General features: G+C 44.0%; 1 protein-coding gene across 1 annotated transcript; it reads left to right on the top strand.

Moving 5' to 3' along the window:
* Positions 1–885: 885 nt before the first annotated feature.
* Positions 886–25,206, top strand: mtmr6 (myotubularin related protein 6). Its single transcript, XM_080794239.1, has 15 exons — positions 886–1,095; positions 6,362–6,481; positions 10,876–11,038; positions 11,493–11,650; positions 11,985–12,113; positions 12,596–12,730; positions 13,171–13,303; positions 14,346–14,455; positions 16,307–16,432; positions 17,585–17,634; positions 18,450–18,543; positions 20,434–20,540; positions 20,726–20,860; positions 22,699–22,825; positions 23,238–25,206. Exons 1-15 carry the CDS (start codon positions 1,072–1,074, stop codon positions 23,748–23,750), a joined length of 2,124 nt encoding a protein of 707 aa, XP_080650365.1. The 5' UTR covers positions 886–1,071; the 3' UTR covers positions 23,751–25,206.
* Positions 25,207–26,178: the final 972 nt, after the last annotated feature.

Genomic DNA, 26,178 nt, shown 5'->3' with positions numbered 1-26,178 from the left:
CACTAAAATGTGGAACGCCATGCCAACACAGCCATATGTGAATCCCTAGACTTCTTCAAAAGCACTCTCAAAAAGCACCTTCGGACGGCTGCAATACCTAAGCACCCAAAATTACATTGAACATTTGACATAGCTGCCTATAGTTATTATGAATATTATGAAATATGGACACCACACACTTTTTTCAGAGAATTGTATATTTGTATGTGATGTCTTTAAATGTTCTAATAAATTGAAAATGAAGGACCCTGATATAAACAAGTTTTAGTGCTTTTCCTGTATATGTCCTCGCAGTAGCAGTTTTTGTATCGACCTATACTTTCTTTTGAACTGTAGCCTAGTCTGTAGGCCTACTACCTCTACATACTGTGAATACAAGTTTCAATCAATCAATCAATCAATCAATCAATCAATCAATCAACCAATCGATCAATCAATCAATCAGGGAACAACAATGACGTCGTATAGTTAGTTACCATATGCTGCAGGCCTTCGTCTAAAAAAATAACTACATTGCCCATCGTCCCCAGCGAGGTGTTTGTAGTGCACAGCGAACAAGCAGGAAGCTCCGCGAAAGGAAGCAGCCCGTTTCCTGAAGTAGAGTCAAATTCACCAACACGTTGCATAGCAGCACATCCGTTTCTTCCAAATTAAATTAAATTAATTAAACACATTTAGGACAAAGACAGGTCTATCTATCGATGTTCATGCTGTCGTTATATTTCCATTGATATGTCCTGTGACAATTGTGCATTTTGAATAATTATGCCCTGAATAAACACCCCCTTTCTCAAAATAAGAAGCATTCATTTTACTTTGAAAAACCAAGGACCAGACAGACTGTACTGGTGTTTTTTTTGCTGACTTGACGCGGATATGGAGGAAAGAGAAATTGACAATAAACAGTAGCAGCACATATCATATGCCGCCGATAACAAAGTAAAAGAGAATACCCATCCCTGTGTTAAAGTTGACTAAGGTCTCATATCACCCCCAAATGGTACAGTTATATCCAGGAGAAACGCCTATAGCACCGTTGCATCAACTGACAGCTGTCTCTAGTCGGTAGAAATGGAACACATCCGAACGCCGAAGGTAAGCCACAGCTAGGGTTTAAACTATAAGCAAATTAAACCATCGGCCTGTATGTAAGATGGTCACAAATTGTTTACAACACTGCTTCTCAAACAATTTGACCACAGATCCAGGTCTGAAAGTATTCTGTGCCAGCCAGGGACCACCCTCTCCACCAATATAGGATTTGTGTTATTATTATTAATATTATTATTGTTCAAATGGAATATTAAAAATCTGCCCCATTTCATTTGAAGATTCTCTGTAAATAGCAGATCTCTAGCTCTGCTATTTTCAGACACCTGACATAGTTGTTAGGGCCTATTACGTAATTATACATTGATTTTGATGAACTAATTTTGCTGGGGCGGGGACCCCCTGGAAGTCTGAGCCCTCGTGTGTGTGTGTGTGTGTGTGTGTGTGTGTGTGTGTGGTACAGAGGCTGGTGACAGCAGGTGTGGTCGTGGCTGTGTGACGACCCCCCCATATGGCTGTCACGATTATGACATTATTAATTATTGTCATCTCTGTGTGATTCACACTAACTATTGTGATTAACGATTTATTTAATTGTGTTTTTGTCATTGCAAACATTTCTGTTTGGCTTTTAGGCTTTGAAGTTGTACAGGGGAGATATGACAAATATCCTACTGTATAAACTAAGAAACTTTATACTTGAAAAAAAAAACATTCATAATTAAAATAGCCAATCTACAAGCTCAAAATGCAACTCATTTGGGCTTGTAGATCGGCTAATTCCATTTTTGGAGAATGTTTGGAAATATGAAATTATTTGAACGTGGAAATGATTATGGCGATTATGAACATTTATGAATCATTTTCAACAGAAATAACTTGTAATAATTATGATTCTCTCAAGGATTAATATAGGCGATCCTGTAATCATTGGGACACGGGCAGGCCTATACTTAATACTTGTAATGTTTCTGTTTCTCTCGACGTCCCATGATCGATCTGAGCGAGTCACTATTAGCGTTGTCGCGTCTCCTTGATGGTCTGATGGGTCCGAGTAATGCCATTATAACAGACCACGGGACGGGTCACAAAACCAGACCGTGACCATATACTGTATATACTGTACTGTGTATATATAGGGTCTAGTAAAGTTGTTTTCTCTTTCAGACCTAATTCTTCTGTACAGGTCTTCTGAACTTATAGTTCACATGTCGTACAGCTAAGGATTTTACGGTGTGTGTGTGTGTGTGTGTGTGTGTGTGTGTGTGTGTTTGTGTTGTTGAACCCAATTATTAGGCCTGAGGCTGATTCTACAAATTTTTTGAGATGGGGGTTGCAGGCCAAATACATGATGATTCTAGGGCTCCTTGACATGAAATAGGTTGAGCACCACTGAGTCATAGAAACATGAGGTGTTCCAGAAAACTGTCAGGATTTAGAAAAGACATTTGTAGAATCGAGCTCGGGTCTAAATGGGTTAAGAGTTCCCGTCCTACTAAATGGGTTAAAACCGAGGGGAGGCCTTCCGTTTGTGCTATACTTAAACTATAGCGTGGCCCGATTCATCAGTCACAGAAGTACTACTGAAGTCTCTCAGAGGCACTTTGCCCGTCGGTCAAGTACAGGTCATGTTCTACTCTCCCAAAGGTCATGCCCGGTGCACTTGCCCGGAAAGTGTAAGCCGTTCGATTTAACACTTTATTTGTTTACTTTCTGGGGCTGTGCGGAAAAACAAAAAAGTCATACCTCAATATTTATGCCAAATTATGTGTTTAAGAGTATAGACTATAGACAGATGACTTGTGTTGTGTTAAACGGTATTGGAGACATGTTTCCCCGTCCCCTCTGAAAATGGGCACTTCCCCTGTCGGGCAACCTGAAAGCAAACTCCACCTGCCCCAAAGAAGTGTTGTTTTTGGCAGCAAATTTCTATTTTAGTTTAGGTCTGGTCATGGTCTTTAGACTGAAACTTCATTTAGTTTTAGTCATATTTTTGTCACCTGGAATGTTTTAGTGTCGACTAAATATCATAAAATAGACTAAATCTGCAGTTGATTTAGTCGGCTAAAATGTATTTTGTCGGGCCTTGATGCCGTCGTAATATATGATGAAAATAGCCGATCCACATGTGAGCTTGTAGATCTGCTATTTTCAGCATGTAACCAAGTGCAAAATGACTTATACTGGATCTCTTGTACACTAGTCCCTTCCTAACATTTTTATTTGTTGACGAAATTGTCAATGTATTTAGTCTTTGTTTTAGTCGTCGTCATGGCTTAGTTTTCATTTGGTTTCCATTTAGTTTTCGTCAGTGAAAAAAAAAAGGTAGTTTTACCTGCCGCGGTGGGCGACCCTTTAGCGGCAATGCTTGTTACGAGTCACGACACAGTAACGTGCAGACGTTACGTTACTGTGTCGTATAAGTGACGTGGGAACAGCTTGGAGGATGCTGATATGGTTCCTGCCTTAACCTCAGTAAAACTATACTTAAACCTAACCCTAACCTTAATCTCAGTAAAACTATACCTAAACCTAACCTCAGTAAAGTATACCTAAACCTAACCTCAGTAAAACTAACGCAGTGGCTGGGGGGCGTTTCCAAGAACCCGAAAGCGAGGCAGATAACCTTATTAGCTTGGAGGAGGCTCTCAATGCTCTGACAGGGGAGACGCTTGTGACGTGTGTATTATTGTAATAGTTAGTTGTTGCCTTTGTGCCTAGTACTGTAACCCTCCCTTCGCAGTCGACAGCAAAACAGCAAGAGAGGGCCGGTGAATCATGGCAACGAATATTCCATATTCAAATGAATATTCGAATGTAATTTTTTTAAAGTATAATCGAATGTTTTAAATTAAGATTCAAATAAAAAAATATCAATACAATTGCTGTGTGAGTTCTGGCGAGACTCTAAGACTAAAACTAAAACATTAATCAAAAATGTGGCTATTAAGATAATTATGAATCATTTGATCTCGCAAAAGACTCAACCGTGGTCCATACAGGACCGGACTATTATAGATGAAGTTTTACAGCATATTATTCTGCAATGTTCATATCATATTCAACATGAAAATCATGTACATTCGACATTCGAAATCATTCGAAAATTCTTCGAATACATGTGGTGTTTTAACCAATTTAGGCCTATAAGGCCGATTCTAAAAAAACACCTCTAAATCCTGACCTAGGTTTTCTGAAAAACTTATATAGCAGCATCATTTTTTTTTTTTTTTTTACATTTTTGAATACTGTACATACTGTACAGAACCCCAAAATGGGTTCCCGGCCTGAGGGGGTAAAAAAACCCAAAAGGATATACGTACAGGCGAAGGAGAAGTAGTCTGCACACTGTTTCCTATAGCTCCCTTATTGCTTCACCTAGACCAGGGGGTTTCAACTGATTTTGACCCAGGGAAATAGCTATAATATCAATATAATCTAATCTAATAAAATACAGTGATTTTGTTTGAATATGATGGAATATGATTAAGGATTACTGTGATTATGGTAAGCTCACATTTCATATCACACACACACACACACACACACACACACACACACACACACACACACACACACACACACACACACACACACACACACACACACACACACACCATACAGTAAGAACTCCTGGCTGTAAGTTATTAAAAGTAAAAAGAAATGCATTTTTTTAATGCATGGCCAGAGACCACCTGCAATACCTCTGCGGACCACCAGTGGTCCACAGACCACCGGTTGAAAACCCCTGACCTAGAGTAGAGAGTCAAGAGAAGAAGAGAAGCTAGGTACTAAAAGCAGACAGATTCTCTCTCTCTCTCTCCCCCCCCCGCCCCCCCCCCCTCACTTGTTTACTTTTCTTTCCCTCTGCAGTTCACTCTCTCTCTCTCTTTCTCACTCTCCCTATCTCACTCTCCTCTCTCCTTCAGTGTGACTCATGGCAGGCAGTCACTTCCTGTAACTTCCTGTATCACACACTACTACAGGAGTGTGTGTTGGTGCCAGCTCTTGACTCACAGCCCGTTGCTGGTCGGGTTTGTCGCGGAGAGACCGAGGTCGGACAGGACGGAGCATTTCCGTCAGCTCACCTTTTGGTGTTGGCATTACGTTATGCTTTAGCTATTGAAAAATAGCAGATCTACAAGCTCATAGCGTGCCACCGAGTGGCGCGCTACAAGCTTGTAGGTCTGCTATTTTTGAAAAATCGAAATCGAAATCGGAAACATAGCTTTTTCAAACATACATTTTTAGAATCTCATCTCAGGTCAGAATGGGATAAAGGAACTGAGTCAGCTCAGTGAGAGCAGACACTATAAGACAGTGGATGATTGATCACTGGACATTGAATTAAATTGGATTTAACCCCAGCATCAAATGAACGTTGCTCAGAAAATGCCCACCCATCTGTGGCCACTTAACTTAGTATATGGGAGGGCCGTGAAGATCTTCAGGTGGGCCCCCGATCCTGCTCAGCAGGTGCATAGTGTTGTTGTGTGTCAAGTTGACCACGGCAATGTCTGAAAGCCATGATGCTTGCTAGTGACGGATGCAGCATTGTCACAGATATTTAGATAAATCATTTGTAAAATTATAAAATCATTTGTAAACAAGATGATTTGTGTTGTATGAACAGTTGAACACTGAACACATGGAGTGCAACTCTAAACTCTAACTGTTTGTTATATATATATAGCCAATGACCCATAACTTTCCCCCTATATGTGAAGGCTACTAACTGAGTCAATATGTGTGTGTGTGTGTGTGTGTGTGTGTGTGTGTGTGTGTGTGTGTGTGTGTGTGTGTGTGTGTGTGTACTAACTGAGTCAATATTTGTCTCAGAATGGGTCTTTAGGAAGGTGACAAGCAAGCAAGATCTGTCCGCTATCTACAGTACACAGTACACCTGCTTTGCTATATCTATACATCTGATTTAAACAAAAACGTTAATTATGCTTGCGTAGTTTGAGGGAGAGAGAGGAGTGGAATGCCATAAACTATGCATTTTAAAACTGGCAGTTGCGACAATACTATAGTCATTGATTTGCTGATAGGCAAATAACAGATGTGTGGCGTGCTTGTGCGTGGTGGCACATTATGTTGTGCTTTATCTATTGGAAAAATAGCACTGACGTAGAAACAAAGAGGTTTTCCAGATAACTGTCAGCATTTAGAAGGCATTTGTAGAATCGTCCTCAGGTCTAAATGGGTCTTATAACGACGTCTAGGTTGCACCACCGGTCATTGTGGTCGGCGGCGCAACAATGGCGACTGCAGTGTGGGTTTAATCCATGTGGCTCGTCTGGTCTCGCAGGTGGAGCAGGTGCGTCTGCTGGATCGCTTCGGCAACAAGTCGACCAGTGGAACGCTGTATCTGACCGCCACGCACCTCATCTTCGTCGAGAGCAACTCCACAGCCTCCCAGGAGATATGGGTGAGTGTCCTCCTATAGTTACCATACATGGGCAACTGGTGGCCCGGGGGCCACTTAATGCGGCCCCCCACCTTCACTTAATGCGGCCCTCAGGTTAATATTGGGATACTGGTGATGAAGCTCTTTTATTTCAGCTGTTACCATTCCAATCACGCAAACATGACCAGCTTTTCTGGAGAGGTCCCCTGGAACAACATATTTTCAGATGGGCGGGGGGTCGGCGGCATATTTAATCTAATTTTTGGGGGTCCTTGATATGAAATATTGAGAACCACTGATATAGAAACATGAACAGAAAAACAACTAATAGTAGTAGGCCTAACAAATAATAATAAACTGATACGAAGTCATCCCAGAATCACACTTAACAGGTGTAAGGGAAACCCTACTAGGAAACTCGTATGGCTAATATCTGTAGTAATCGAGATATCGGGCCAAATTGTCAATATCGTGGACCTGTAATCTGAGCCTGTGCGGTACGCACCCTAAACTAAACCATTGGACTATGGACTATCATCGGTATTTTGTAGTGCGGTTCGGAAGCTTTACACCGCTCCAGGTGGTTCGGTCAAGAACAATTAACAAAGCACTTGGGTTGAGGGTTTTTACTGAAGAACGTAGAGTTGTACAGAAAGCATGTGTGTGTGTTTAACAAGGAGACGCACACGCTGCTGTGGTCCGTACAGAATGAGCAGAAAACTAGGCTTGACAAACTCTAAAGTGTGCTGTGCTGCTGATTGCAGGGTGGATACAGGTGCTCACTAATTGAGAATACAGCAGGGATCATAGGCTAGGGTCAATTTGCCAGCCGACAGTTCTTAATTGAGGAGGTCAGCGTGACCTCGTCTCAGTACTTGAGTATATTTGTGCTGGCCTTTTTCACAGTCGGCGTCTGTTTTGTCTGTCCCGTCCTGAGCTACTGTTTTCAGAATCTGTGTGGGAACTAGGTCAACAATATTGCATCCAGCGACGCGTCATCATGTTGCCGCGGTGACCGAACGTAGGTTTGATGGCAGGCCTGATGGCATCATGGATGGACGGACAGGCTGAAGGAATGCCAACAGGGAATAGAAGTAGGAATAATGTAGTGTGAGTGTGAGAGGGAGGGTGACTGATTCAATCTAGAACTGGACTCAGAGCTGGGTGTGGCTGTGCACCTGTTGTGCATCGACTTGGTCAAGGCACAACAGGTTAAATCAGCCACCTCCCTCTCACAGTGAGATTTTGAAAACATGACTAATGACCAAACAAACTCCCATATCATGCTGTGCAAAGTAACAACAATGTGCAAACAACAGCAGCGTGATTCGTGAACTGCTGTGACCAAGGAGAAGGATATCAAATGGAAACGCGACCACCCCGAAAGTCAAGACTATATTTCTGCATCGAGTGGGACATAGAAATTGATTTATTGGAGATCCTGACTTTCAATGATACATACATTTTTGTTTTGACTGTAATTGTTCCACTTTTTGCTTTTGGCAATGTAAACGTATGTTTTCCTCATGGCCAATAAAGCCCTTTGAATTGACATTTTGTCATTGTGGTACTCACTACTCCATTTGATAACGCACCATAAAGGAACTCCCTGGAACCACTTCAAGAACCCTGCGGGAGGTCCCCGGACCCCACTTTAGAGAACCTCTTAGAATAATGGGGATATAATGCCTCTTGTTCATGTCCCACACCCATTGTTTTATTTCATTTCAGAGTGAAAACTCCTTCGGTTTCAGGTTTTCAAGGATTTCTTTTTTTTACAAGCTCTGTGAATGCTTCTAGTTGTTTGTGTGGAATACTTTCTAGCATGTGTTAAAACACCACGGACAGCCCGGGCCTCTTGCCCTTGACCTTCCTTCCTTCCTATTTTATGTGCTGAGCAAAGGGAATGAAGACTGCTTTCATGTGTTGTTCTAGGCCTGTTTAGTGTGCAGGGCTCTGCACTGGGACCTGGCTATGGCTACGGCCGCCCCCTGCTGTGTGTGTGTGTGTGTGTGTGTGTGTGTGTGTGCCGTGCATCATGCGTGTGCACGTGCAGAAGACCATTCCGAATTATAGTCTATGCGTATCTCAGTATGTTGTTGTTTCTGGTGCATAAAATACTGAATATATATACTGTGTATAGACCATGGGGTGCAGAGTTTATTTTGACATGAGAGCTACTTTCAAAATGACCGGCTCAACAAGATCTACTGACCCGAAATAATCATTATCCCTTTTGCTGGAAATGGTTACATAAGACACACTTGGAACAGGAAATAGACAGGAGAAATGGAATTGGCAGGTTTTCTTTGTAAGGGGCCGATTCATATTCCTATTTTACCGCCTGTAGTGCCGAAATGATTTCGGCTCGTCAGAAATTGTCAGTAGCACCGAAGAGACGACTTTAGCACGGTACCCCCCCCCCCCCCCCCCCGAACCTCAAATGACGTCACATTGTAGGCTCTACAGCGCCGAACCGACTTTTATTCGGCTCTAAAATAGGAGTATGAATCGGCCCTATAAGTCTACTGATGTCTGTGATGCAACACTCTTGGAAAACAACGTGTTGCATTGTGGGTTTGAGGCAGCCGACAGGCCCTTTTTGATGTCAATCAAGTCACCTTAATTGAAGTGATTATAGATGATATATTTCAGGTGCATGTCATGTGGTCGCGATCCACCCAGCTGTATGGACTATAGAGACTGACTCAGCAGCTGTTCTGGATGTTCTGCTAATCATTACTCATGCCGATGAAGGAATGTGCATGTTTATGATGTTTCTCCTGCAGGGTTACTGTATTATTATGCTCATGTGATGCATTGTCCTTCTCTTATACAAGCACCCGCTATGCTCTCTCAATAACAGCGCCGTGTGTATGTGTACTAAACGTCTTTCTGGACCCTTGTCTCGAACTGTTTTCTTTTCTTTTCTTTATGGCGATAATTCATTAATCCCCCCCACGTCCATTTCTCGTGTGTTGTTGTCGCTGTTGTTGTATCCTCACTGGCTCTGGAGGACGTAGAGCCTTCGTCCTTGTCTGTAATAATCAAAAAGGCAACGATAATTGTAATGCATTAGTAGTATTACATGATTTTATTACGACCAAAAATAATAATAAGCTAAATGCTTAACCCATTTTAGGGAGGGAACCCCTTTTTGGTGTTTTAAACATTTTTATAATTTAGCTATTGAAAAATAGCAGATCTACGAGCTTGTAGATCTGCTATTTTTCAATAGCCTGTAGGTATGCTATTTTTGAAAATTCGTGAAAAATGTGGCACAAATCTTTGAATATATATTCTTGCAGAAGACTTATTTTATTAACTTCTCATGGCTGAACGAACGTTTTTAACTCAAATCTTTGCTTCTGGGGGGGTCCTTGACATGACAAATTGAGCACCACTGATATAGAAACATGGGTATTTCAAGACATATTTGGGTTGATATGCTTATTTTTGTCTACCCTTTCTACATCCACTCCATGCACATTTCTGCTCGGTCAGTTACAATGATAACATTTAGTAGGAGAAAGAGGCAACTTTCGGAATACTTTTTGTATATTGCGAGAAAGATCATTCTGAAGGTTTGGGTTGCTAGAGCTCCAACCTTCATTATCAGACTGGTACCAAACGGTGTAGAAAAGCTTACGAATGTCATACTATCAAGGCTTTGTGAAGGTTTGGTACTTCCAGGATGAATACTCTGTTGTCGAAGTGTTGGGCTCAGTCTGTACCTTTTAAATGTTTTTATTTTGGGTGTATTTCACTTCTGTATTGTCTTGCTTGTTTTGGTATTGTTTGTTGAGGTTCTGTCTGAGCAGAAGTGATCCTGATATAATGTACTGTGATCTGAACCTAATACACTTTATTCAAGTTTAAAATGCCAACGCGTTTCGACTGTTAACCCATTTAGACCTGACGTCGATTTCTTTTAAATGTCTTCTAAATCCTGACAATTTTCTGAAAAAAAACATCGTTCTGAAACATATATATATGACATTGGCCGCCAACCCCCATCTGAAAATATGTTGTTCCAGTGACCCCCCAGAAGGGGGGGGGGAATTGCAACACTCAGTTCACACGGGTGTGATTTTTTTTATTTCTTGACGACATTGTCGATATATCTAGTCTTAGTTTTAGTCATCATAGCTTAGTTTTCATTTAGTTTCTATTTAGTTTCCGTCAGTGAAAAAAGGTAGTCGACGAACATTTTTCGTCTTACTTAACCCATTTTGGGCGGAAACCCCTTTTGGTGTTAGCATTACGTTATGCTTTAGCTATTGAAAAATCGAAGAACGACTGACACAGAAACATGGCTTTTTCAGAAAACCGTCAGGATTTAGAAGACATTTTTAGAATCTGATCTCGGGTCAGAATGGGTTGAATCAACACTCTCTCTCTCTCTCTCTGTGCAGATCTTGCACCACCACATAGCGTCCGTGGAGAAGCAGTCCCTGACCACGGCGGGCTGCCCGCTCCTCATCGTGTGTCGTAACTTCCGGGTGGTCCACTTCGTGGTGCAACGGGAGCGGGACTGCCACGACATCTACAGCTCCCTGCTGCGCCTGCTACGGCCTGGTACGCGCCCGCGCGTGTGTGTGTGTGTGTGTGTGTGTGTGCATGTGTGCTCGTGTGCGTGTGTGTTATACTTTTTTGTTGTTGTTGACATTGATTTAACCCCTGTGAGAGGGAGGGTGACTGATTTAAGCAGTCACACCTGGCCTGAGTCAAACTAGAACTGGACTCAGAGCTGGGTGTGGCTGCGCACCTGTTGTGCCTTGATCAAGTCCATGATGCACAACAGGTGCATTTTGAACTAAACTATTTGCTTCTGGGAGATCCCTGGAACTACATATTTTGAGATGGGGGTCCGTGGCCCAATAGAGATAATTCTGGGGGTCCTTGACGTGAAAAAGGTTGAGCACCACTGACAAAAACATAGGTTTTTCAGAAAAAAATTAGGATTTAGAAGCCTTTTTTTTAATCGACCTCAGTCTAAAATGGCTTAACTGCGTCCTGTGTCTCCCTCTAGTGGCCTACGAGGAGCTGTACGCCTTCGCCTACAACCCCAAACAGAACGACCAGCAGAGAGAGGAGGGCTGGCAGCTCATCGACCTGGGGGCGGAGTTTGAGAGGATGGGCGTCCCCTGTGACCAATGGCAGCGCACGGACGTCAACCGAGACTACAAAGTAATACCTTTTTCCACTTAGGCCTAGTATTGAATACTGGACAACTCACCCCGGTGCTTGCCCGTTTTTCCTCCCGGAATTTTCACCCTTGAGGGTGATAACTTTGTAATATGCTAAATATAAAAAGATACTCCTGTGGAAAGGCTATATTATTGTACTTATATTGACCCTATAAACAATTTAATATTTGTGCCCTTGATAATGTATTTTATAAATGTGGACTCAAATAAAGTGTGTGTGTGTGTGTGTGTGTGTGTGTGTGTGTGTGTGTGTGTGTGTGTGTGTGTGTGTGTGTGTGTGTGTGTGTGTGTGTGTGTGCGTGCTCTGTCTGAAGGTGTGTGAGACGTATCCCAGGGACCTGTATGTTCCCATCACGGCCAGTAAACCCATCATCGTGGGGAGCTCCAAGTTCAGGAGCAAAGGACGTTTCCCGGTCCTGACGTACTTCTACCAGGAGAAGAAGGTACGTTATGAAGGGTTATGCATCCTATAGTACACATAGTTACCCTCCAGTGATTCATGCCCCCCCCCCAGATTAACCCATTTTCCTTAGATGTCTTTTTTTTTAATACTTTTTTTTATTAGGCATTTTGTATAACATAACTTCAGCATACATGTTTGACAATGATAATGAGTAAAATACAACACATACTAAAGATATATGTAATAAACAAGAAAAAACATTTTAACAGTGACAAATGTGAACAGACACCCCCTTTGATGTTTTAACCATTGTGTTATACGTTAGATATTGGAAAATAAGCAGATCAGTGCCGCGCTATGAACTTGTAGGTCTGCTTTTTTTGAGAAATCGTGAAAATGTGCCTCAAATCTTTGAATATATATTATTACAGAGTGAACATTTTAACTCAAATCCGGATAGCAATAGATGCAAGGTTTCTGTCTGACGGTGGTGTGTCCTGTGTTCCCCCCTCCCGCCACTAGGCGGCGGTGTGCCGATGCAGTCAGCCCCTCTCGGGGTTCAGCGCGCGCTGTCTGGAGGACGAGGGCCTGCTGCAGGCCGTCAGCAGAGCCAATCACAACAGCCGCTTCGTCTACGTCATGGACACCCGGCCCAAGGTGAGATTTTGTTCTAGGACCCCCCCCCAGCTAAATGATAGTGAGGAACCAAATGGACCCTCATGGGACTGTAACTCAGACGGTACGTTTTAACAGCGGGCGACAGCCAGACGAATTTTCCGGAAGTGCATTATTCGTCAATGGGACCCGGCGACTACTGCCGATAGAGGCGATAGCAGGCGAACGGGCGGTGGTCCATGTTTTGCCACCGAGTGGCGCGCTACGAGCTTGTATAGGTCTGCTATTTTTGAAAAATCGAAGAGCGACTGACATAGAAGACATTTTTTTAGAATCTGATCTCGGGTCAGAATGGAAAACTGTCAGGATGTAGAAGAACATTTTTTTTTAATCTGATCTCAGGTCAGAATGGGTTAAGCACACGCTGTGAAACAGCCTCCTATGTCTGACGCATCCCCTCGATCTCCTCCCTCTCCCTCCAGTTGAACGCGATGGCGAACCGGGCCGCGGGGAAAGGCTACGAGAACGAGGACAACTACTCCAACATCCGCTTCCAGTTTGTCGGCATCGAGAACATCCACGTCATGAGGGCCAGTCTGCAGAAGTTACTGGAAGGTGGGAGGCTAGGTGTTTCAAGCATTATCTTATACTTTAGCTATTGCATTTTTTTTGAAGAATCGTGAAAATGTGGCACAAATCTTTGAATATATATAATTATTTCAGAGCGAACATTTTGAAAATGTGTTGCAAATCTTTTAACGTTTTTTTTTAACTCAAATCTTTGCTTCTGGGAGGTCTCTCTTTACAACATATTTTCAGATATGGGGGGGGGGGGTCCGGTCCGCGGCCAAATACATATAATCTTGGGGGTTCCATGACATGAAAATGTTTGAGAACGACTGACAAAACATAAAGGTTTTTCAGAAAACTGTCAGGATTTTTTAGAAGAAGACATTTGTAGAATCGTTCCCAGGTCTAAATGGGTTAAAAAAGGATCAGCCCAAGGTTATACGGTTTGGGGATGAAGCAACTAGAGGTCGAGGTTGAGATGGTTTTGAACAGAGGAGGGATGAGGTTGCCAGGCTGAGGTTGCCAGGTTGGAAGAAAGAAAGGCCAAAGATGAGGCTTATATAGGATACGGTGAGAGAAGACTGGCTGGAGTGAGAGAGGAAGACGCAGAGAGCAGTCAGAAGAACAGATGGAAACCGATGATCCACCGGGACGAGACTAGTCATTGGTTAGACCAGTCATTAGTCCTACAACTACAACCTATCTCAAACCCTCACCCTATAAACCTAAACCTCCCACGGGGCAGCACACCGAAACCTGCTATAACCTTAACCCATGTCTAACCAATGACTAGCATAAACTAAGTATGCACCCCATATATAACGCTTATATTTCACAAAGTAAAAGTCTCTTTTCATAGTTAATTACCAATGACCAATGACCATAAACACAGGGTCGATCTCAGATCACAACTTTATAGAGTGGCATTTAAGGGCAAAATTGCCGGCGTGTGTATGAATGTTTGAGTCTGTTTGAATTTGAGTCTGTACATAATTGCCCTCTGGCAAAATGTCTGTCATTTTGCTCAGGTGTCTCACTATCTTTTCTACGTCTCTCCTCTCTCTCTCTCTCTCTGTCTCTCTCTCAGTGGTGGGCGTCCGCACGCTCTCCATGAGTGACTATCTGATGGGTCTGGAGAGCAGCGGTTGGCTCAGACATATCAAGGCCGTCGTGGACGCGGCCATCTTTCTCACCAAGGTGCGAGTCATGCACGCCCCCCCCCCCCCTGCTTCTGTTCACCCCTCCACCAGCACATGCACTCACTTCCAATGAATGAATGAATGAATGAATGTCTGCTTCTGTTCACCCCTCCACCAGCACATGCACTCACTTCCAATGAATGAATGAATGAATGTCTGCTTCTGTTCACCCCTCCACCAGCACATGCACTCACGTCCAATGAATGAATGTCTGCTTCTGTTCACCCCTCCACCAGCACATGCACTCACGTCCAATGAATGAAGGCATGAATGAATACATCGCAGACCCGAGGTCCATAGAAAAACACAATTACGTACAAAAATAAACTGATAACAACAGTCCAAATGAAACATGCTTGACAGGGATATTTGTGACGGTTATAAATACTCGATTTTATGCCAATATCTTCTAAGACTAGATGGGTATCTAAGTGTAGCTCTTCATGCATTAAGTTCAGAAGGAACAGCTCGAGAAGTATTCGACTCTCGCAAGCCACACATTTTTCACGACGCACTCTCAGTTATTATTCTGAATGAGAGCGGCTGCCTCTGAGTTTATACGCCATTCGTTTTGACATGATTAACTTTGTTGTTATTAATATTACAAGCCATACATTAACCATTTAAGCCATGTATAGCCACTTGGCTATATTTGGGGTATTTTTGTACTGTAGTATTGTTACTTTTACTTAAATGTAACTTCCCTGTTCTACCCCGTATTTGAACCAGGGTCTCTGTACAAGTGCTGACATTTTTTACCACACGCAGAGCTACAGTAATAGAGCCTGTCCGCTTGCTCAGGGGAGAAACTGGACTGTGACCTTCGGTTTTCCGAGTCAGAAATGGGATTGTGTGTCTCGTTGGATGAGCAGGGAGTGCAAAATACAATCACCCCTACAACCACCCCAATTGTATAAGTTATATTGTATTGTACTGTAAAATTACATTTAATTCACACACAAAAAAAGCGTTATAATGGTTTTAAGTGGTTTAATGTGTCTTTTTTTACTTGTGTCCTCGTCCCCTGCATGCGTGCGACACAGCGACAGTGGACGTGTTTAAGAAGTGGTTAATACTGTCACTCACTCCCCCTGTCAGGTGTAAAGGAGCAACTTGGACACTCAGGCATGAAGGAAGCATGAGTTGAAGTCCGTTGCTCTCCCCTTGTCCCCCAACTATGGGGACTAGGTTGGTGGAGGGTGTGTAGAGCCCAGGATCACATTAGACAATTGACACAGGGGTGAAAAATGAGTTACAATATTGCGGGATAAATAAAATAATGCACAGTAATCCTGGTCTCTAAAGGCACATACATAGTCTGGATTTTCGGTGGTGGGGTGACCACCGAACTACAACATGACGTCACTGAGCCGCGGTGAAGAGCAAACCACCGCCACCGCTCCAGCCCTTCTCTCTGTTTTTACTCACCACCGCTCAACGTTATTTCAGCTCCGGTGGTCAGCTCACCACCGTAGCGGTGGTCACCTTACCACCGAAAATCCAGACTATGAATAGGCCTTAAAATGGAGGGGAGGGGAAAAGGAAAAGGAAATGGTTCGGAATGACGTGTTCCTTCCACGCGCCCATTATATGTCCGGCCGGGGAAAACTCTCTCCCCTCTGTCAGGTGAAAAGAAGCCGCTTGGACTCCTCATGCATAGAAGGAAGCATGAGGTCAGTCCGCTAATCTGATCTCTGGTCAGAATGGAAAACTGTCAGGATGTAGAAGACATTTTTTAGAACCTGATCTCAGGTCGGAATGGAAAACTGTCAGGATGCAGAAGACATTTTTTAGAACCTGATCTCAGGTCAGAATGGGATAACCGTGTGTCCTTGTGTCCCCTATGCAGGCTGTGACGGTGGAAGGGGCCAGTGTGCTGGTCCACTGCTCAGACGGATGGGACAGAACAGCACAAGTCTGCTCTCTGGGGGCCTTGTTGATGGACCCCTACTACCGCACTATCAAGGGTCTAATGGTACGCACGCACACACGCACGCACACACACGCACACACACACACACACACACACACACACACACACACACACACACACACACACACACACGCTATGATGAATTCCTGTTCTGTTCTTTGACTATATATAGAAGTGTCTATTTGTACGTCTCTAAATGTTTCGATGAATTGAACATGGTGGACCCTGTTGTTAACAAGTGTAATGCTTAATTGGGGTCGTCCACTCACACAGTTAACGGTCTTTGTATTGAGTTTGTGCTTGAAATGTACTGTGATTCTGCAAACTGTTAATACATATTTCAATCAATCAATCAAACACACACACACACACACACACACACACACACATATTCAAACTAGCAACCATATAACATTCTACACACGTTAGTAACATTACAGTATGTATTAATTTGTAAAAAAACAAACAAACAAAAAGGCTTTAGGTCAGCTGTTAATTGACAGTAGAAAGTAATAGGCTATCACTATCTGTCAGCCTGTCACCAACACCCCACTAGACAGTAGAAAGTAGTAACTATCACTATAGCTGTCAGCCTGTCACCAACACCCCACTAGACAGTAGAAAGTAGTAACTATCACTATAGCTGTCAGCCTGTCACCAACACCCCACTAGACAGTAGAAAGTAGTAGGATATCACTATAGCTGTCAGCCTGTCACCAACACCCCACTAGACAGTAGAAAGTAGTAACTATCACTATAGCTGTCAGCCTGTCACCAACACCCCACTAGACAGTAGAAAGTAGTAGGCTATCATTATCTGTCAACCTTAACAATAGAGAAAATATATCATAAATGAATACTGTAGCCATGGATGTAATCATTAAGGAAAGTGCATGCGTGCTATGAACACTCTTAATTTCCATTTTCCAGCCATTTTTTAAATATATAATTTGGGGAACCCCCCAAAAACAATTTGGCGACCCACAGGTTGAGAACCCCATGCACTAGACGGCTGCGGAAAGCACATAAAAAAAATCAAAAACCCGGTCCGTGATTGTCATTTAAAGTGAGGTAGATGTTTCCTTTTTGTCCTATGAAATTCCCTCTGATATTCGGCCCAAGAAAACACACATCTGAATTCTGGGGAAGGTTCTCTTATGAGCGTTTAAGTGATGGATGTCATCTCTCTACCAGGTGCTGATAGAGAAAGACTGGATCTCCTTTGGCCACAAGTTTGCCGACAGGTGAGAGACGGAGGCTTCATTATTATTACACATTCCATTAGTCCTTCATCACTGAGCAGCACATCTACATCCTGACAGTTTTCTGAAAACGCTATGTTTCTATGTCAGTGGTTCTTAGATTTTTCAAAAATAGCAGACCTACAAGCTCGTAGCGCGCCACTCGGTGGCGCGCTATGAGCTTGTAGATCTGCTATTTTTTAATAGCTAAAGCATAACCTAATGCTAACACCAAATGAGGTTCCTTGACATGAAACTGTTTTCGAACCACCTGTATGGATCACTGTTTCCCCAAACGCTGTGTTGTGACCGATTCTTGGGTCGCCGACCCAAATTAAAAACAAATGAATTTTGTTTAAAAAAAAATGTAATAACTGAATACAAATTAAGAAGTCCATAAATTAGAAATGGACTTCGCTATAGTTTCAGTTCTCCTTTTGGGTCTCGAGCTGAAAGGGTGACATTCAGGGGTTTCAGTGGTTAACCCATTTTGGGGCGGGAACCGCTTTTGGTGTTAGCATTATGCTATGCTTTAGCTATTGAAAAATAGCAGATCTATATATATATGTATAGGTCTGCTGTTTTTGAAAAATCGAAGAACGACTGACATAGAAACATGGCTTTTTCAGAAAACTGTCAGGATGTAGAAGACATTTTTAGAATCTGATCTCAGGTCAGAATGAAAACTGTCAGGATGTGGAAGACATTTTTAGAACCTGATCTCAGGTCATAATGGAAAACTGTCAGGATGTAGAAGACATTTTTAGAATCTGATCTCAGGTCAGAATGGGTCTCACCCTTTCCTCTTTGATTGCCAGGTGTGACCAGCTGGACGGGGACCCTAAGGAGGTTTCTCCTGTGTTCACACAGTTCCTAGAATGTGTCTGGCAGCTCACCGAGCAGTTCCCTCAGGTGCGTGTGCTACTATAATAATAATAATAATAGCTCAAATGTATATAGCGCTTTTCTAAATACCCAAAGCGCTTTACATACATTTTGGCGCTGCACGCTTGCATGCGGGCCCTTTGTCTAAGGGCGTTTTCACACCCAAAGTTCGCTTAGAAGGTTCCGGATCAAGGACCAAATATTTGCATTTTGATTTTGGTCCGTTTGGTGTCCACACTGGACTTTGTAAAGCCTACCAAATATGTAAACAAATGACACGTGGACATGTTAAGCGAACCAAATAGTGAGGGGAAAAAGTACATGAGGGGAAATCACTGTCTACAATTTTTGGGGCAACCTTCAGTCACACAGAGAGAGAAGAGAACACGGCAACATGACAGCAACAACTTGCTATTGCATTCGTTCTTATTATTAGCCAAAATAAGAGCAACAGATGAACAGAGGAGCAGGTGTTTGAACAATAATGTGCTTGCTGCTGATGCATACAATTCACGGAGACGTATATAGCCTACAACAAGGTATCCCCGATAAAAAGGACTTTTCTTCCATGTGTGCACCTTGACCCGATTAGATATATGTTATTTCTGCGCGTCAAATCGGCGGGCATTTCCATGTCATCTTATGGTTTAAACTTGAAGGTGGTCAGTTAGTAGGTTATTGAGCTTCAAGTCAGAACAGCTCCGCTGCAGCTAATTGAGTTGACCTAGTTTTACGTCTTTTGCTATAGAGATGTAATCAATTGATCATTTGAGACCACCTGTGTATAGCTTATTTAACATTGGCTTTTTCTCTATACGTGCGGCCGTGCGGGACATGGATGATTTTAAATATTTTAAACGTGGCGGCGGCGCATGCTTAAAATAAACAGATCTACAAGCTTACATCGTGTACCATACCGTACACCATTCCGTGTCGATAACTACATCTGTTATTTTTGCGCATGTGAACCTCGTACGCTGCCATTACATTTGCGCTGCGCCTCGACATATACTGTATGCGTCTACTATTAAAATAAAATCAGACTGTCAGCTGTCATATCAATATAGTGATCCCCGTAAAAGATACATGCTTTTAGAACTAATTATTAATGCAGCCTCACAACTGCCGACGCCTGACAGCTATTTTGGCTATCGTACTGTGTTTGGTCCTCTATAAAGTCCCAATGCGTTCACACCAGTAACGAACCGCACCGTGGTTCGTTTGGAAGCGAACCGAGTCCGGCCTTTTTTAGCGGACCATGGTTCGTTTCTTTGATCCGCACCAGAGTTCGGATGCACGTTCACACCAACCGAACCAAAGGGGTAAGCGGACCATGGTTCGTTTTAAACGAACCAAACATGTCCGGTGTGAAAGCGCCCTAAGACAAATTTCTTCCTCGGGAGACAAATAATAAAGAACCTTGAACCTTACATAGGAACACTATAGGAACAGACTTTAATAAGAAAAAAACAAAGCAAAACATAACAGATACAACAACAGTACAGGGTTAAAAAGATAAAAGGATAAAACGGGACCTCAGCTGGGGAAAGCTATCCTGAAGAGGTGGGTTTTGAGTGAGGTTTTGAAGGAGAGGAGAGAGGGAGCAACTCTGGGATGGTTAGGGAGTTAATTCCATTCCAATATATTATATTATATTACTATACCTGTGACTGAGAGCCTTAAATAACGCCCCACATATAGTTTGATTTTGAGAAAGAGACATTGCGATGATAATTATGTCCTGATCCTCGCAAAAAAAGAAATGGTGCTTATACACCGTATAGGGTTAGGGTTACAATTAGGAAAATATTGAGTTTTGGGATTAGGACGAGGAATTTTCTGTAAAATATCTGTGTGTGTGCGTGCGCAACGTGCGTGCGTGTGTGTTTCTGTGTGTGTGTGTGTGTGCGTGCTCAGGCATTCGAGTTCAACGAGTGGTTCCTGCTACAAATACACGAACACGTACATTCCTGCCAGTACGGCAACTTCCTGGGGAACAACCAGAGACAGAGAGAAGAGCTCCAGTGAGTCTAAAACACACGCACGCACACACACACACACACACACACACACACACACACACACACACACACACACACACACACACACACAGGCCCCTGTGCGAGCCAAACTCCATTCCAGACGCAGCTTCTTGGGGGCTGAATTACAGTAAATGAATACATGTCTTGTTGTGTGTGTGGCTTTGCAGGCTGAGGGAGCGGACTCACTCGCTGTGGGCCTACCTGCTGAGTGAGCAACACAACTACATGAACCCTTTCTACAGCCCCGGGCACGCCGAGAGACACCCCGTCCTGGAGCCCTCCACCCTGCCCTACCACTTCAAGTCAGTATACTAACACCCTCCACCCTTCTGCCGTACCACTTCAAGTCAAGCCCACCACACACCGGCTGCGTCCGCCGCACGGCGGACGCAGCCGCCTCCATTATTTTCAATGAACGTGCCGCGCTGCAGACAGTCGCAGACGGTGTGCGATGGGCTTCAGTATACTAACACCCTCCACCCTTCTGCCGTACCACGTCAAGTCAGTATACTAACACCCTCCACCCTTCTGCCGTACCACGTCAAGTCAGTATACTAAGACCCTCCACCCTTCTGCCGTACCACGTCAAGTCAGTATACTAACACCCTCCACCCTTCTGCCCTACCACGTCAAGTCAGTATACTAAGACCCTCCACCCTTCTGCCGTACCACGTCAAGTCAGTATACTAAGACCCTCCACCCTTCTGCCGTACCACGTCAAGACAGTATACTAACACCCTCCACCCTTCTGCCGTACCACGTCAAGTCAGTATACTAACACCCTCCACCCTTCTGCCGCACCACGTCAAGTCAGTATACTAACACCCTCCACCCTTCTGCCGCACCACGTCAAGTCAGTATACTAACACATTGCGTTTATTGTCATGATTTGTCACGACAAGAGTTGGCTTTGTCCGCGGCGTCAACGTCTTTAAATAAATACTTTCTGAAAAGTCTATGAGGAAAATGAACGGGGATTTCTTTTCCGGGTCTCTCTCGAGGGTGGGCGGTTCTGCGACGCTCTATACCCTCCACCCTTCTGCCGTACCACGTCAAGTCAGTATACTAAGACCCTCCACCATTCTGCCGTACTCACTTCAAGTCACTAATACCCTCCACTAGGGGCGTAACGATGCATTTTCACAGCGATACATGGTTGCCAATACGATACATGGACGATATTGGTTCATTATGGCGATCAGGAGCAATTAGGGGGTTCAGTGTCTTGCTCAAGGACACTTCGACGCCAACTCTGGGGGAGCCCGGCGTTCGAACTGGCGACCTTGCGGTTTACCATCCGGCCACTCTAACCCCTGAGCCACCGCCGCCCCACTTCAAAGTCACTACTAATACCCTCCATCCTGTGCACTTCAAGTCTAAATGGTAAATGGTGCATTTATTATAGCGCCTTTATCCAAGGCGCTTTAGAGATCGTGCATTACATTCACCCATTCACACACAGATGCCGGAGGAAACCCATGCAAGGCACCAACCTGCACATCGGGAGCAATTAGGGGTTCAGAGTCTTGCTCAAGGACACTTTGACACTAGCCTGGAACTCACCTATGCTTTTTATGGCATAGGCAGCTCCCGGCAGGATCCGCTGGGAGAAACTATGTGCAGCTGCGCGACATGAGACTAATTACTTAGAGCGACAGAGCGAGAGAGAGAGAGAGAGAGAGGAGTGTGTGTGTGTGCAGTACATGTGTGCGTGTGTGCGTCAATTTAACAAAGGTGCAGACGATCAGAAATCAGCAGAGTGAGCGATGTTTGCGCTACTCTAAGCCGAATTGAAGTGGACTCGGACCCAGACTTTTTTTTTCTCCCTGGAAATAATAACGTATGGGTTTCCGAGGCTACTTCGACACTAACTCTGGGGGAGCCCGGCTTCGAACTGGGAACCTTGTGTACACTTGTACACTTTACGACAGTTCTATACAGTTTCCTTCACGGCAACACACATGAGGATATATATATATACACACACGCATGCGCAGTGCAGGGCGCAGGTATTCAGATGTGAATTGTGTGGAGGGAACAGTGTTTACGTGTTCAGCATGTTCAGCCGGTGTACGGTGAATGAATTGAGTCAAAACTAAATGAACGTCGTGTTTATTAAGTCCGTGTGTGTTTTTCCTAGGTTCTGGAGGAACATGTACCACCAGTTTGACCGCTCCATGCACCCACGGCAGTCCATCCTCAAGACCACGCTGACTCTGAGAGAGAACAGCCGCCAGGCAGAGGACGCGCTCCATGCACTGGAGAAGGTGTGCTTCTCTCTCTCACACACGCACGCACGCGCACACACACACTCACGTGTCGAATGAATGCAGCGTGTGCTGTTAAAATAAATCTACAGTAGCGAGACGAGTAAGACGCGCGGACGCGGAAAGCGAACGCAGCTCGTAAATTGCAATAACAGCTAGAATAAATTACGTACTTTTTGAAGGGTTTTTTTAAGTTCTCTTCTTTTTTTTTGAGTTTTTTTTATTTAAGTTTTTTTAAGTCATGTTTTAGTGTGTATGTGTGCGTGCGTGTATTTATTTAAAGTTTTTTTGTACACATTTTTTAAGTTTTTTCTTTTTAAGTTATTTTTTTCTCGCAACTATCCTCAAATACATGTATCCCTCTGTGTGTTTGTGTGTGTCTCTCTCTCTCTCTCTCTCTCTCTCCCTCCAGAGGCTACACCAGCTCGGCGTGACTCCTGTGGTGACCTCCTCCGAGCCCCCACCGGCGGCTCCGCTCCCTCCGGCCAGTCGGGACCGTCGCACCGACTCTTCCCCTCCCCCCAACAACGCTCCCCTCCTCCTCCTCCTCCCCCCACCCCAACCCCCGCCGCAGCGTCCCGACTCCCTCATCCTGGGGGAGGCGCCGCTCAGCCGCAAGGAGGCCATGCAGCGACGGGAGGAGGAGGAGGAGCAGGAGAACGACCAGGGAGGAGGAGAGGAGGAGGAGGAGGAGCTGGGCGAGGAGGCCACCGAGAGCAGCGCCTCGTCCTCCTTCTCGGACACGGAGCAGCGGACGGTGGAGGGCAGCAGCGCCTGCACGGAGGACGGCAGGAAGCAGAGCTACGACGGCGAGCTGGAGGAGGAGGGGACGACGACGACGTACAGCGGCGGCGAGGCCTGCAAGGAGGAGCCGGCGGCTGGCGCGGTCAGCTTGGAGTTCGGCGTGGCGCGCATGACCTGCTGAGATTGTGCTGGAGCAATTATATAGGCCAAGGACGAATGTGTGTGTGTGTGTGTGTGTGTGTGCAACCCCATCTCACAGAAACACGGCGAAATAGCACGGAATTGCAATTCCGTGTCGCACACGCCTAGAAAACCCCAAAACCACCAAAATACATATTAGACGACTATGCTGTTTTGACCGCGACAGACAGAGGCATGGCTTTCACCAGTACGACTTACGGAAGTGCCATTTCACCGTGGCAGCCCGCGAGTTCCGAGTTTGACATTACTTACTGTTCGGTCCATATCGGTTTACAACTCGCAACGCTCGACGCGGCAACTCGCGGCACCGCGAGGTGGCGTCTCCCGTGGCTCAAGTTCGGTAGAGACGGCGAAATCCGAGGATTTCAGTGTCCTATGTACGGATTTTGGGGTTTTCTAGACTTGTATGCTATTTCACCGTGTTTGGGTGAGACTGGGGGGGTGTGTGTGTGTGTGTGTGTGTGTGTGTGTGTGTACGCGTGCGCGTCAGTGCGATGTATGTATGTGGGAGTATGGTGGTGGCCAGTGTTGGTATATACTCGACCTCAGTACTTCAAAGTAAAGATACTTCTGGTCAAATATTGCTCGACTGTGCGAGTGAACGTTGCTCTGTCAAATTTTGTATTTAGTTAAAGAACTGGAGTATACATGCTTTTTAAAAGTACAAATTTACAAAGTACATTTTCTTTTAACGTGAATGCATATTGCTGCATTACAATTTTTTTGCCATTTTCTCAAAAAAAAAGACTCAAAGATTTGCCAGAAATGTCCCAAAGAATGTCTCTTTAATGGTGACAAACAATAGCAGATCTATGCGAGGTCACAGTGCGTCATGTCACAACGCGTCGTGGTCTTGTTCTCTCCCTTCCTAGACACGTAGGGACAACCATTGTCCTTGAAGTATCGGAAAAATTCAAATACTACAGTAATGTATGTACAGATACTATTTTCTTTCCTTTTTAAAAAAAAACGTAATTACAGTACTTAAAGTAAATGTACTTCGTTACTGTCCACCACTGGCAAGTGGTTACTGAAAGGTGTGCGTGCGTGTGTGTGTGTGTGTGTGTGACTGTGTGTGCGTGCATGAACGGGCGAGTGTATGTGTGTGGGAGTATGACGGTGGCATGCCGTTTCTTTTGCACACGCGTGCATACAGTATGTACATAAGAGCGTACAGTATGTGTGTTTTCCAGGAGAAGCCGTCTCTTCTGTATGTCATTTACACGTTGGTTTTTCACGCCATGGTCCCGTTGTGTGACCCAGCGGCGAAACAAGGTGTATATGTCTGTATTGTCTAAAAAATAAATCTCCAATGGAAAGCTGCATTACTATATATAGCATTTAACTGCACTTAGACAACAAAAGATAATGTAATAAAATAAAGCTTGTTTTTTTATCAATGTTTAAAAAGAAAAAAGCACTATAGAAAATTAATGAACAGAATAAGAAAATAAATGAATAAAAAAAAAAAATGTTGGTCCAGTTTGATATTGTGTTTACTGTACTTTGCTTTTATGGTGGCCTCGAGGGGTGGGTAAATCAAAGGCCTGCTCTGACCTGATCCTGACCATTCTGTTCTGTACGTATTGAATAGAGCAGCTAGGGGTTTTTGATTGACGATCGATTGATTGATGAATGTATTAACCGATTGGAGAATTACAGTACATTTCAAGCACAACTCAATGTATTACACTCGTTTACAATAGGGACCCCATAGCTGAGAGAGAGAGAGAGAGAGAGAGCTGAAGCAGGGACATAATGTACTGTATAACAGATTGTATGCAGATTAAACCATTTCATAGATGGCTTCAAAGACTTGTTTGACAGCACTATCATCAGCGTTGGAGTCATGTTAATGTGTATTTTCAGATGGTTAAACCACTCAATAATAATCTTTTTTTCCGCTACAACACCGAACCTCTGCTGAAAGTAGCCGATCCAGGAGCTCACAACGCCTCGCGCTGGGAGCTCTATTTTCGGCTAATGTTTCCCTCAGAAACGGAATTCTAGGTTAAGTGGTTAATGTCAAATAAAATCACACAAACAGGTGTCCCTCCTGTAGGCCCTATACTAACTGAGGATCCCTAGCCCTATAGGGGTCCCGGACCCCAGGCTGTTGAAGACCCCTGGGAAAAGAGTAAAATAATGGCCTACAATGTTTTTGTTTTATTTATTTTTTAATACTGCCTGCACCTTTGCAGGCTGTATTAAAAATAAATGTTGCTGTGTGTATGATGAACTCTGGCAACTCTGGGACATTGGGGGGAATGGTCCAAGTACAGTACAGTAACTCAACTCATACAAGAGGGTTTAAAAATTCTCTGTATCCAAAGTGTAAAATATAAAGCAGTATCCTACACCTGCCTGTGGAGGGCAGCAGTACTCTTGTATAGCCTGCCGCTGCAGGG

This window comes from Protomyctophum bolini (genome assembly GCF_963924005.1).
Source record: "Protomyctophum bolini genome assembly, chromosome: 21".
NCBI classification, from domain to species: Eukaryota; Metazoa; Chordata; class Actinopteri; order Myctophiformes; family Myctophidae; genus Protomyctophum; species Protomyctophum bolini.
This window is presented reverse-complemented; position numbering and strand designations above follow the sequence as displayed.

Excerpts from the sequence above, each read along its gene's own strand:
- mtmr6 (XM_080794239.1), top strand. The coding sequence starts at position 1,072 with ATGGAACACATCCGAACGCCGAAG. Across the intron at positions 1,096-6,361 it reads AACACATCCGAACGCCGAAG|GTGGAGCAGGTGCGTCTGCT; the intron begins GTAAGCCACAGC and ends CTGGTCTCGCAG. Across the intron at positions 11,651-11,984 it reads ACGTCAACCGAGACTACAAA|GTGTGTGAGACGTATCCCAG; the intron begins GTAATACCTTTT and ends CTCTGTCTGAAG.